This window comes from Rhipicephalus sanguineus, chromosome 6, assembly GCF_013339695.2.
Source record: "Rhipicephalus sanguineus isolate Rsan-2018 chromosome 6, BIME_Rsan_1.4, whole genome shotgun sequence".
Classification (NCBI taxonomy): Eukaryota; Metazoa; Arthropoda; class Arachnida; order Ixodida; family Ixodidae; genus Rhipicephalus; species Rhipicephalus sanguineus.
The window spans coordinates 26678469-26692238 of record NC_051181.1 but is presented as its reverse complement, the minus strand read 5'-3'; the positions used below and the strand labels follow the sequence as shown (position 1 = coordinate 26692238).

Sequence of the window (13770 nt, the reverse complement as noted above, 5' to 3'; positions counted from 1 at the left end):
CCGCCGCGCCGGGATCTAACCCGCGACCTTTGGGTCGGCAGCCGAGCCCCGTAACCGCTACACCACCGCGGCGGACGCAAGGAAAGTGAGGAAGCTGTAGATAGAACACCCCTGGAAGACACTCAACTACCATCCACTCATACACGGGGTCCGCAACGTGGACCACGTGGATTACGCATAAACAGGGGTCATTGCTTCCTACAATAAATCTGCTGAGAGAACCAGGCCTCTCATCATTACCGGTGACTTCAACATTGATTTACCAAGACCCAACAACGCTTGGTCCTTATACTGCGTGAGAGACGGCTTGGATGTGCACAGTGCATCAAAAGACCTCGCTGCCACGTCCACGACAGGAGGCATCATAGATCATTCCATAGTAAGAGGCATCAAGGATTTCCACCAGCCGCACTATACCTCGCACTTCACTACACTTAGACTTCTCATAGCCGCCATCACTAGCGGATCTGATTAACAAGTCCGGTATCGCTACTGGCGCTCACTGATCACGGTGATGATGTCCTTGTTCAAGAACTGTCAGAATCCCCTTCTACACATACGCACCGGTTCGTGAAACGTGCATGCGTTCTCCTTTATAAAGGACAAGTATAAGCATAACAACTGCAACTGTGACTGTGACGTATGTGCAGTGCGCCAGCGCGTGCCACTCGGCTGTGTGTATATCTAGGGAATCTTTCCTGAATGAAGCTTAGTTGCGTATAACGCCTGTTCTGTGCATCTGTGTTCCTTCTTTGTCCTTTTCGGTTTCGCGCTATCCAGTATTGAAGAATATAAGCACTGCATATCAGCTTACCGCGTCTGGTTGGTAACAGCCATGTTGCTGCTGGTATCGTTACACAACTGTAAACAACTGGTTATATAATACATATGCGACTCTTCAACATATGAGTGTGCGTATACCACTCCCACGTTTCTCTAGCGTCATTCCGTAACGTTTCCTCAATGTGAAAAATTACGCCACAGTCACCATCCCGCGCATGCTTCGCATAACATCGATTCCCACGGTGCGTGGGATCTGCCAATTTTTTTGTGTATGAGCCATGCTGCTAACTTGACCTGTGCTTGATACCAGGGCTTCTGTACCACGTTATCATATCACTTTCCAGCTCGTTGCCGAAAGTATTGATACTTGATGGTACCATTGCCTTGTCTGTTGTCCTGTATTTCACTAAGGGCGAGTAGGAATTTTCCTGCCTTACCCTGTGGGCAGCCAGCCGTCAGGCAGAAGCCCTGACTCGTGGTGATCCCAGTAGCCAGCGAACACCGTGGGTCCGCGCACGTGAAGTTCACTGTCACGCACGCGGCACTCTGTGTGGGGCAGAGGTCGGTAGCCGTCTTCTTCATGCAGACCCATCGCTATGGGGCCGGCTGTCTCCGTCAATCCGTACGCCATCTGTCGCGCGGGGCAGGCGGTAAGTTCCCATAGCTACGTACTGAAAAACAGCCACACCGGCCAGCCGTAACTATCGCCTACACTTAAACGTAATGAAGACAAACCGCCAAGAGTCGTCATCAACTGCACGAAAGAAAGGGAGCATACAATCTGTGGCGACGGGTGAGACCGATAGCATAAACTGGCTGGTGCACAGACAACCCTGTACGCAAAAAAAAAAAAAAAACCGCTGCACAAGCAAGGTCGTCATAAACTTTGGGAAACAACCGAAGAGGGCGGAATTTACAAAACTTTACCCCAGATTCCAATCTTCCTGCGTGCCTTTTTAGTTGTTCAAACATTGCCTTTTTTGCCATAGCATATTACGTCTCACAGGTTGGGGTCAGCAACATTATTGAAGAGAGAGAGAGAGAGAGACTCTTTATTGGAAAAATAGAGATTTTTGCCGGCGTCAGTATATAACCGCTGGCATGCTACTCTGTGTAGGGATGGGGAAGGGGTTTGACAGACTAAAGAAGAGAGGGAAGGAAATAATATTAAAAAGAAACGATATAAAAAAAAGTTCGGTAGATCCCATGTACCGTGGGAGTCGGTTTTATGCGAAGCATGCGGCGGGTAGGTGACAGTGGCGTAACTTTTTTTACTGAGCGCCACGTTACAAAATGAGGCTAAAAATTTGTATAAATTTTATACGCACACATATATAGGTTCAAGAGCCGCATATGTGTTATATAACCAGTTGTTTACGGTTGGGTAACGCTGCCAATGGCAACGTGGGTATTACCAACACCAGAAGCGGTAAGCTGATATGTAGTGTTTATACGTGTCCCGAGAACGCATGCACGTTTCACGAACCTGTGTGCATGTGTGCGAGAAGTTCTTGACAGTTCTTGAACAAGGGCATCATCACCGTGATCAGTGAGCACCAGCAGCTGGTCATGACTTGTTATAGGATCCGGTCGTGATCGTGGTGACGAGGGGTCCATGTGTAGTGAAGTATGTGGTATAGTAGAGCTGTTGGAATTCGTGGATGCCTCGGTCATTTCGTCGACACATTGTCTGTCGACAGAGCCGGCGACATGTCGGAACCTGAAGCCACGCTTCGCGTTGGTGAGGTATAGGCCGTCGAGGCTTGTAGGCCTGGATAGTGCTACGTAGACCAACATCAGTGGGTGGTGTTGGTCGTATTCGTAGACAACCTGGGCGTATGTGGCCGATGTGGCCGAGTCTACAAAGCGTATGTCAATCAATCTGGCGTCATCCTCGGTCAGCATGAGGCCATCGCCCAGCCTCGTAAGAAATGAAGAGGACACTGCGTTGTTCTGGTGGACGAAGTGCACTTTACCGTGCGGTGATGTGGATATCATATGTAACTTTCGTTAATGTATTCCTCCGGGGTCGAGCAATGCTTCAATATAGCTTGCTAAATCATAGGAATACAAACGTTATGTTTATTAGACTGCTATGAAAGCGGAGCCAACACTGGAACTACAGATGTTAATCTGATATAGCGCCTGTATCGTAGGAGTACACATCGTAGGAGTATCATGTAGTGTTTATTGCTTTCTTGTAAAAGTAGATAGCCAGCACCACAACCACAATTGACGTTGCACCGATATTACGCCTGCGTAGACTGTTTTTCCAAACCAGTTTATAGACCTGGCGTGGCTCAGTGGTAGAATACTTGATTGCCACGCAGAATGCTTGGGTTCGATTCCTGCTAGGATCCTAATTTTCATTCTTTCCATTCGTTGAGCCAACGCTGCCGATGTTGGTTTTCCTTAACACTCTAGCATTTAAGTTACCAATGTCTGTTCTCGCCGTTCCTGGGTAGATATAAATTGTCAATCACCTGTGGCGCATACCCGTACACCGCGGCCCGTGGTAAACGGGTATGTGCCACACGCGTCTAGTGGAAAGGGTTTGACGACGTACGCGACAGAATTTTAAAGTTATTGATGTCATGACCCGGCAATCATATTCGTCAAATCTTCTTACCCTCCCATGCAAATTTTGGTCTACCCAAGTTAAGGAGGCGATCATGACAGCACCCAGACGTAGGCGGCTAGATAGATAGATAGATAGATAGATACGTAGATAGAAACGCTCAAAGTGCAAGAGGTTCGCTAAGAAATGCTTCGCATTTAAAATGAAATGCGCAAGTGAACCTGATAGAAATATCAATTAACGTTGCCCAACATATTAGGCCCATTGCCCGGCCCTTCTAAACAGCGACGGGTTTTACAGTCCCTGTTTAATTACTTGTCAAACATTGGCCTAGTAGGAAAGCTTTAATGATTGCATTGATTATTTCATACAGCAAAGGCTTCACTTACCTGACACACATTATTGAAGCCTTAATGTTGGTCTAGGCATGTACAATGCTAGCTACACTAGTTCCTCCACAATAGAGATGTCCCATTCCAGATGGCCTTACTAGAAATTCTACCAAAGCTTTCACTGTTCGTCAGCATCCGTATTCTGAAACTCTAGACTTCGCAATGCTTTCTTTTTCCTTCGAAGTAACATGTACCACCTGGTCTTTCAGCAAACCCTTCAGCGATAACTAGAAATCCTGGGCAAACTGGCAAACGATTCCCTAATGTAGCAATCGTGGCTTGAACCAAAAACGGAGTTCGTTGGAGCATTTCTGAGACTTTGTAGCTGAGTTGCGGAGTGAAAGATTCTTCCCGTAAGAAAAAAAAACGGAGTTCAAAACAAAGAACTTTGTCGCACTTGCGCGAACATATCTACTTCGAAAAAAAAGAACACATTGAAAAACGCGCTTAAAAATATAGGAGAACCCTCCTTGCCTCATTTTTTGTTTGTCTTCACCGTGACCCCGAAGAAGACGAGACTGACGAAGACGTGGACCGGAAAAGTTCACAACGTGTACTAGAAGAGTAATCAATGCTGCTTAATCTGCTACTCTAATTTGCATACGGATATCGGGGTAACGTTTCATAGCAGTAACATGTTTACTTCCACGACATCTATTCCGTGTCTAATACAGTCGCTGGAGCATTTCTGAGACTTTGTAGCTGAGTTGCGAAGTGAAAGATTCTTCCCAACTCATCAATATGCATATGGTAATCTATGTGTTCCAAGGTTGCGGCGGTCCCAAAATATGCCAAGGACGTAGCATTATGCCTCCATAACTATTTTCCCTACGACAAATACGGTGGTGCTTGGGAAGTTACGCTTGCCATTCGTACTGCAAATGAACTTCCGGACCAACTTAGCAGCTCACACCTTGCCACTAGGAATAAGGCAATGCCACACACGGATCAAGCGGAAAAAATGTCATGATTGATATATCACTCGCGGTGTTAGAAAGATGGCGAGTGCAGGCACTCCGGAAATACCACATCCCTTGTTCCATGAAAAAAAGATTGGTGTAGAAACATTTATGAAAAATCAAAAATTTGGCGAAGCTTCCACTAAGCCGCGCAATGCTTGAAACAGCGAAACTGGGCGACTGTGAAGACTAATTTGGTTGCGTCTAGGTTCTTTCTATGCCTTATCTAGATGATGCAGGTTCTAGGTTGTTTCTAGGTCGTTGCTAGGCTTTAGCTAGGTGATGCTTGTTTGTTTCTACGCTGATTCCCACCGAGGAGAAGTTCGACCTAAACCACAGACAGCCACAGACACGACACGGTTGTCCAAACTCCAGAGACAGAAACTCGCGCTGAAACCAAGTGTTCGCACTACTCATAAGTCTACGGGCACGTTATCTTAGCGTAGGCCTTCCATCGCTTCGGGATCTTTTCGCAGCCGCCGGTGCCTTTCCCCTTCCCTAGTACTCTTTCTTTGTACGTAGTCGGGGTCTTCGGCTCGCCGCCGTCGCTTTGCAGCTGTTTGTTGGGCTAACTGTCGCCTTCTTCATTTTTGTCGACCAGTGGGGAATAGTGGGATTTATCCAATTTCTGTGGCACATACCCGTTTCTTCGCAGAAATTCGTTGGGCTAACTGTTGCCTTCTTTTTTTTTTTAGTTGACCAGTGCTGAGTAGTGGGTTTTTTCCAATTTATGTGGCCCATACCTTTTTATGATGATGGTAGTTTTCTGGATCTACTCGCAAGGAACGATTTGCTAAAGAGCCTCGCTCTTAAAATACTCCCCGAAGAATCTCGTTACAGAGCTGTCAGAAGATGTGTAAGCTGTAAAGGAAGAGAACACAGCGCCCGTACGCTGGGCCGGATGTTCTTATTTTGACTTCTTCTGTCTCCTCTTCCAGTCGCCGGGCGCGTGCTCGCGCTCCAGCGGCGTGTCATACTTACACTCGGCCACGACTGTGACGTAGCATGACGAGCTGCCGAAATGTCTCTGGCGGGTGAAATTGACTGCTGTTTGGCGGTCTTTGTAGATATCAGTTCAGCTGCAACTGGGTATGTTGGAGCGCAGATGTTTCTGGCGATCGGCACTGGCTGTTGAGGGAAGGTCGTAACTGCCGCTGTCGCTTCTGTCTTCGCTTTTCTTGACGCACAGTAGCAGGCCCACGATGAACGGTAGACGACTGCACTGATGTGTTGTCCCCTTCCCTAGCATTCTCTCGTTGTACTACTCGGGGTCTTCGGCTCGCCGCCGTCGCTTTGCAGCCATTTCTTGCGCTAACTGTCGCCTTCATTTTTAGCCGACCAGTGGTGAATACTGTTCTGTGGTTGCGCGCGTCTCTGCAGCTTTGCAGCTGACGGGCCAAGTCTTATCGGCGCTCCCCCACCGCACGAGCTACGTGGAACGTACCGCGGAGTAACGGGCGTGCGCTGTTTTGAGGCTTCACACTAAGGACAGCTGCATATGCCCTCAAATTTTGGTTTCCTTTTCTGAGTGAGAGGCATGTCAGGTACGAGAATATCTGGCCGCTCCATGTGATCAAGTACTGGCGAGCTTGGGGGCGGCGTCGCCAACTGCTGTGGCTTGCGCTGGTCTTGTTTGGTCTGGAGGGTAGCCACGTGGCCTCTCCCATCTGTGGCAGAGAACCCAGTGCGCGGCCGGTCGTGTCTGCCGCGGGACATTCAGCGAAGCTTTCGTTGGAGTGCCGAGAGCATTGGAGTGCCGAGAGCGTTGGGCGCCGAGAGCGTTTACTGTTTTGATCCACGGGACGGCATCCCCCTGGAATCCTCGGAACTCCGGTAGTGCCTATGCAACCGCTAATGGTAATGTGAACAGCAATGATCCAGAAGATCTCGCGGCTAAATGGTTTAGCTCCGGGGCAAGCAATGATGTCGCCCTCATGATGTCCGTGGTTTGGGCGAGCGAGGAGACCCAGAAGCCAGGGGCGATGTCCGCAGAGAATACGGGGGTCCCGGCGCTTACCGCGGTTGTTGGCGAAGGCGCCAATCTCTTCAGTTGTTGTGACAAGAGCGTGGCCGCATCGTCAGGTCAGCCGCCCGGAGAACCATTGATGGCGGTCGCGGAATATGTGGTCGTCGCAGTGATCAGCGCGGCGATATCCTGAATCATGGAAGCGTGGTCGACACGATGAATGGAATCGCCAATACCGTCGAGTCGCTGAGTAGGCCTGGACGCCTTCCCCGGACGTTGCTTGTAGCGCCGACAGGTAAGCGGTTGCCGAGGAGAATTGGAAGCCGTCCCCGCTGAACTGTGCTTCCTGCGGCGGCAGGCTTGCTGTTTCCAAGCCCTAGGAAGCGTGGACGGCGTTCCTTGACTGGCGGCTCCGCAAAACTGAAGACGGACGAGCACAGGCGGTTTCTGCCTTAAGGCTATGTGTTCGACGACTGTACCGTTGTAAAGGAAAAGAACAGAGAGAACGCCCGTACGCTGGGCCAGATGTTCTTTTTCTGACTTCTGTCTCGTCGAAGAAGTCAGAAAATATCTTACAGTCGCCTAGCGCACGCTCGCGCCCCAGCAGTGCTGTCATCCTTACAAAGCGTATATTTTATTGCGATAGCAATTATATGGACACTAACGGCTGATTTTGCCGACGCCATCGCCGTCATTGCCCGTATATGTATATGTATGTATACATACCCGTATGAAAATGGTGATGTCCGGGAAATGTACTTTCTGTTTCCCATTGACGCCCTACATCACCTTTATGGTTCCTCTTCCTTTTTGTGACCTGCTGAATGCTACTTTATGTTTACGAAACCCTTCCTCGTCCTATCGAAGGATGCCTTCTTGTCTCCTGCAGCATGTGTCCTTTATGTTTACGGCAGGATGTTACCTGGCAGCGAACTATATGTTACCTGCAGGAGCACCCGATTGCATCAGTGGGTAACATGTGGCAGTACGAAAACATTTTTTGTCAGCGCCGTAGCCGCGGGGTTTGGGGGTGCTGAAGGCCACCCCCAAAATTTTTGCATAAATAATAAATATATATATATATATATATATATATATATATATCTATATATATATATATATATACATATATATATATATATATGTATATTATATTGTGAGCGCTGACTATATAGTTCATCTTCATCTGTACAGAAACCATTGTAATCATCATCTTCGTTTGTCACGCGGGCTGCGCCGCTTTTGGGACATTGAAATATAACCTTTCGATTACCGAACTGAGCGTCGTCTCATAAGTGGTGGAGAGTGCTGTGGTTCCCACGTCCTCTCGCTCTACCGGTCACCCCTGGAGCTCCGGTCTGGTCGACGGTTGTGCTCGCAAACGACTGTGATGGCACAAAACAACGCCTCCGCTGCCGCAACCGCTTCTGCTCCGCCAGTTGGGCCTAACTACACAGTGAGTACGTCGCGGCGAGACCCTCCGGTATTTTCCGGCCTTCGCGGTGAAGACGTCGAGGAGTGGCTCGACAATTATGACAGAACCAGTGTTTGTAATTATTGGGACGAGACCCACAAACTACGCTACGTTCCTTTTTACCTCAGGGAAGTGGCTAAAACCTGGTTCCACAACCATGAAAGTGACTTTCCTGATTGGGCAGCCTTCACGGCGCAACTCCGTCAGATATTTGGTACATCTGCAGGACGCTCTGAGGTAGCCAAACAGAAGCTCGCAACCCGCATCCAAGGGCCCGACGAATCATATACGTCGTATATTGAAGACGTTCTGGCTCTCTGTCGCCGTGCCCAGAGTGACATGACGGAGGCCGATCGCATCCGTCACATACTGAAAGGCGTGAACTCTGTGGCCTTCAATGCTCTCGTCATTCAGAGCCCAAATACAGTTCAGGACATAATCACCACATGCCAACGCCTGGACGTGCTCTATTCCATGCGCCTTCCACACGCCTCCTCTGACGCTCGCTTTGTTGGAGAACAAGAATTGCGAGCCCTGATCCGCACCATTGTCAGAGAGGAACTTCACGGTCTTGTTCCGGGCAACACAGCCACTTCGCCTGTTCGCTCTCCTCCTCCCAACCTGCGTGAAATTATCAAGGACGAACTGGCATCGATGACAAGCGTCGCACGTGCCCCGTCTCCTGTACCTTTTCGCATGCCTTCGTACGCAGAAGTTGCATCACGGGCCCCTGCACCAATGTCATCTGCGCCTGCGGACGTTCCGTGCGACCATTTGGCTTCGATGGCAGCACAGGCACAAGGGCAACGACACTACTCTACCTGGAGTCCTTCGCGCCCCGTCTGTTTCTACTGTGGCATACGGGGCCATATATCCCGTTTCTGCCGCCGCCGTCAGCAGGATGAACGACGTGGCTATTCTGCTTATGAAAGAGACTTTGCCCCAAGATCTGATGCCTACGCTCCAGCGCCGTATCCATCCTCCTCACGTCGGTCGCCCTCACCTCCACTGCCCCAAGCCATGCCTCGTCCTTCTCGTTCACCTCGCCGCCGTTCTCCGTCACCATTTCGGCGTACGACATCACCCTTGCGTCCTGCTCCGATCTCTCTGGACAGCCACTCGGAAAACTAGAAGCTGCAGTTTTTGGAGGGGAAACTGCTCGTTGTCGAAACGTCACAACTCCTCCGTCTCGCCCAGCAAATTTACTGCCTGTTTGTGTGGAAGGCGTTTGTGTTGACGCCCTTGTAGACACTGGAGCCGCAATTTCAGTCATTAACCGCGAATTGTGTTTTCGTCTACGGAAAGTGCAAACTCCTTATGTCGGTCCCCTGTTATGTGGCGCTAATGACAATCCGATTTGCCCGACCGGACAGTGTACTGCGCGCGTTCTCATCGACGGAGTCCGCCATCATGTACAGCTGGCTGTGCTTTCTTCATGCGCTCATCAGATAATCTTAGGCTGGGACTTCCTATCGGCTTCGTCGGCTGTCATTTCTTGCAGTCAACCTCTCATTCGTATTACGGACACTGAGCTTTCTTCTGCTGCCGATTTTTCACCGCCCAACCTTGTCACAGCTGCGGATTTTCTCCTGCCTTCAGGGCAAGAACGTGTACTTACGATCAGGTCACGAGACGTTATAGATGGCGACGCGGTGGTTACACCTTGCCAGCGCTGTATTTCTCGAGGCATCGCCATCGCATCTTGTCTAGTGCGGTTCACACGTGGTTATGCAAGCATCACCGCCTACAACACGACGCCAGAAGCCCTACTGCTGCCAGAGGGGACTACTGTTGCCAGCATTACCGAAGACGCACCGGTATGTGTCGTTACTGTTTCAACTGACTCGTCATTTCCACAATGTACGCCCGCGGAAGGTTCATCGCGTGCTCTAAAGGCCACTTTGAGTACAGATCTCAATCCGACCCAGACTGATGCCTTGCTGACCATATTAATGAAACACAACGCTTGCTTTGACGTTTGTTCCGATGGCCTGGGTCAAACAACAGTGGCCGCTCATCGCATCGACACAGACGGATCTCGTGTCATTCGTCGCCGCCCTTACCGTGTTTCAGCTTCTGAACGCAAAGTTATAGAAGAACAAGTCAACGATATGCTCGCACGCAACATTATCAGGCCTTCGGCAAGCCCGTGGTCTTCTCCTGTTGTGCTCGTTAAAAAAAAGGATGGCTCGGTGCGATTTTGCGTTGATTATAGAGCGCTGAACAATATTACTCGTAAGGACGTCTATCCTATGCCTCGGATCGACGACGCCCTTGATACTTTACAAGGTGCCGAGTACTTTTCGAGCCTCGACTTGCGCTCTGGTTATTGGCAGATCCCGATGCACGAGTCCGATAAAGAGAAGACTGCATTTGCCACACCTGATGGACTCTTTGAATTCAATGTAATGCCTTTTGGCCTCTGCAATGCCCCAGCCACATTCGAACGAATGATAGATACGGTACTGCGTGGATTAAAAAATTGGGGGACCCTTAAGCTTCGCCTTTAAGAGTTGAACGCGATAGCGAAATCCGGCCCCTAGTGCGCACTTCAACCACTAAGTGCATACTTATTAATGTGTATTGTTACACACACACACGCACGCGCGCGCGCGAATTTTACAGGCTTTCGATCAGGAGGTTTAAAACAAAATTCTGGAGTGGAAGCTCTCGAAACGCCTTGCCATTGAAAGTGAAGCCAGCTTTTGCCCACCAAAGAGTTCGCAAACATGCTCTTTCTGGTGGTGCCTACTTAGAGATCAAATGGCTTTGATCTGTTATTGTAAATGCTACGTCAATTATAAAATAAAAGATCCTTGTTGCCGACAAAAGTAACCCGTCGAGTGCAGTATTGACGATTGATGTCCAATAAAATTTGCCATGACTTTGAAGCTTACTTACGAAAACTAGTAACACAAAGACACACTTACAGCAGTATCTGACCCATAAAAGTTACCATAATTAAACTTCTCTGGCGTGCGTGGAAAACGTTCGCTTTCCTTCGCCAAACGCTGATGGTTTATCGTGCCCCTAGAAAGATGGCGGGTGCAGCCGCCATCTTTTGGTGGGCACGGCTTCACTATTGCACTATAATCGCCACTCCAGCAATTTTTTTAACCTCCTTGCTTTCGATCTAAAGCAAGAGTCGCATGGCCTCCAAGATATACGCCGCGCGCCGGCCCTCTCGGATGCAGTGAAAAGTCGAGACATATTTCTCACAATGCCTCACAGATGGCAGCACATTATCTAGCGTTTGCTGCGTTGGCTTGATATGTTTTCCTCTAGATGGACATAGTTGTCCATTTTTAGAGCTGTTTGAAAGTTCGTGTGTGTATTTAGCGGCGATGGCTGCACTATCCCGGCGTTTTTCGACGTAGTTTGATTGCCTCGCGAATGCGCCTACCGTATGGGCTCGTTTTCGTCGTGACACCTGCCGAACAAAATGCGTCGAGACTCCTTTCACTACATGACATTTATGTAGTGTTTTTGTCCGAAGCAGCTGCAAGCAACATCGTGGCTTTGTGGTAAGACACCTGCTTGCCACGCGAACGGCCCGGGTTCGATCCTCATTGGGGCCGAAGATTTTATCGTTTATTTTATTTGCTACTTTCTCGATTTTTCGCTCACGGATGATTTTCCGCTCACAACCAACGGTGCCGACGCCGACAGCGGAATTTCTGCGACACGAGCTCTCTAACGCTACCGCGTTAATACCGCGTTAAAATGGAAGACCTGCCTTTGCTACCTAGACGACATCGTCATCTTTTCATCCAGCTTCTCACAGCACCTGGAACGGCTAGACGAAGTTCTGACCTGCCTAGCTAAGGCCGGTCTCCAGCTAAACACTAAGAAGTGTCGGTTTGCCAGCCGCAGCATCAAGGTATTAGGTCACGTTGTCAGCAGGCATGGCATTGAGCCCGATCCCGACAAAGTTGCTGCAGTACTGCACTTTCCTACACCAACCACACCTAAAGACCTTCGCAGCTTCCTCGGCTTAGCGTCGTACTTCCGCCGCTTGTGCGTGATTTCGCCACTATTGCAGCTCCTTTGCACAAGCTTTTGACCGCGAGCGCACCTTTTGTCTGGTCGGATGAATGCGCAGCCGCTTTTCACACTCTCAAGCGATGCCTCACATCGCGGCCAGTGCTTCGGCATTTCGACCCTGCAGCGTCTACTGTCCTACACACTGACGCAAGTGGACATGGCATCGGTGCCGTCCTGCTGCCAGCGGAACCACGCTTCCGAAGAACAAGTCGTGGCCTACGCGAGCCGCACTCTTTCTCCTGCTGAGCGAAATTACAGCATCACCGAACAAGAATGCCTCGCCGTCGTGTGGTCCGTACAAAAGTTTCGCCCTTATTTATACGGCCGGCATTTCACAATCGTCACTGACCATCATGCTCTGTGTTGGTTATCGTCTCTCAAGAATTTGTCGGGACGCCTTGGCCGTTGGGTACTGCGTTTGCAAGAGTATGACTACAGTGTCACATATAGGTCGGGTCGGCAACACCAAGATGCTGACGCTTTGTCGCGGTGCCCGCTCTCGCCAAGCGCCCAAGTGTCGCCTTCAATCTGTTCATCACCAACCAGCCAAGTGACCAAGCAGACGGCCGGTAGTCCGAAAGAGTCCGTTGCCTCAGTGGACATTCTTTCATCCACAGATCTCACCTCGCTCCAACATGCAGATACATACTGCCGCACAATCATCGATCGGCTTACAGGCTTATCCCGTGCCCCCAACAGCCGCTTAAGACGACAGCTTGAACGTTTAAACTTCGAGATGGAACGTTATGTAGGCACATTTACCACCCTCTCGGTAACCAATGGGTTCCAGTCGTCCCTCGTTCACTTCGTCTCCAGGTTTTACAAGCCCTGCACGACGACCGACAGCTGGCCACTTGGGTTTTCACAAGACTTACGAGCGCATCAAAACTCGGTGCTTTTGGCCTGGCCTCTCAACAAGTGTGGCGAAGTACGTCGGTTCCTGCGCGTCATGCCAACACCGAAAACGTACCACATCTCTTCCCGCAGGCCCTTTACAACCTCTGCCGTGCCCGTCCGCTCCCTTTGACTTCGTGGGCATCGACTTATACGGACCCCTCCCGCTTACGCCAGCCGGTCACCGCTGGATTGTTACTGCCGTGGACCACCTAACTCGCTACGCGGAGACGGCAGCTCTTCCCTCTGGTGCTACCTCGGAAGTAGCCGATTTTGTCCTGCGCGCCATTATTTGCGCCACGGTGCCCCTCGTGTTCTCCTTAGTGACCGTGGCAAGACATTTCTTTCCCATGTTCTTGCTGAAGTCCTCCAGGCCTCTAACACCGTACATAAGACCACATCAGCATATCATCCGCAAACAAATGGTCTTACAGAGCGTTTTCACCGAACTTTGTCCGACATGATATCCATGTATGTTCAGCCAGATCACAAAAACTGGGACACTGTACTCCCTTTCGTCACGTTTGCATATAATACTGCCACACAACGCACGACGAATTACAGCCCGTTTTTCCTCGTGTTTGGCCGTGAACCGACTTTTGTTCTGGACACCACATTTTTATCCACGCCCTCTGTTCCATCTTCGTCCCTTCCAGAAGAGTTCGCTGCTCGCGTCGCCC

General features: G+C 49.9%; 1 protein-coding gene across 1 annotated transcript in view; it reads right to left on the bottom strand.

Moving 5' to 3' along the window:
- LOC119397145 (medium-chain acyl-CoA ligase ACSF2, mitochondrial) overlaps nt 1-13770 on the bottom strand; it is a 168559-nt gene that overhangs the window by 41333 nt on the left and 113456 nt on the right. Inside the window, exon 10 of the mRNA XM_049416726.1 lies at nt 1221-1414. Within this exon, the coding sequence (XP_049272683.1) occupies nt 1221-1414 (194 nt within the window). The remainder of the gene's footprint in view (nt 1-1220; nt 1415-13770) is intronic.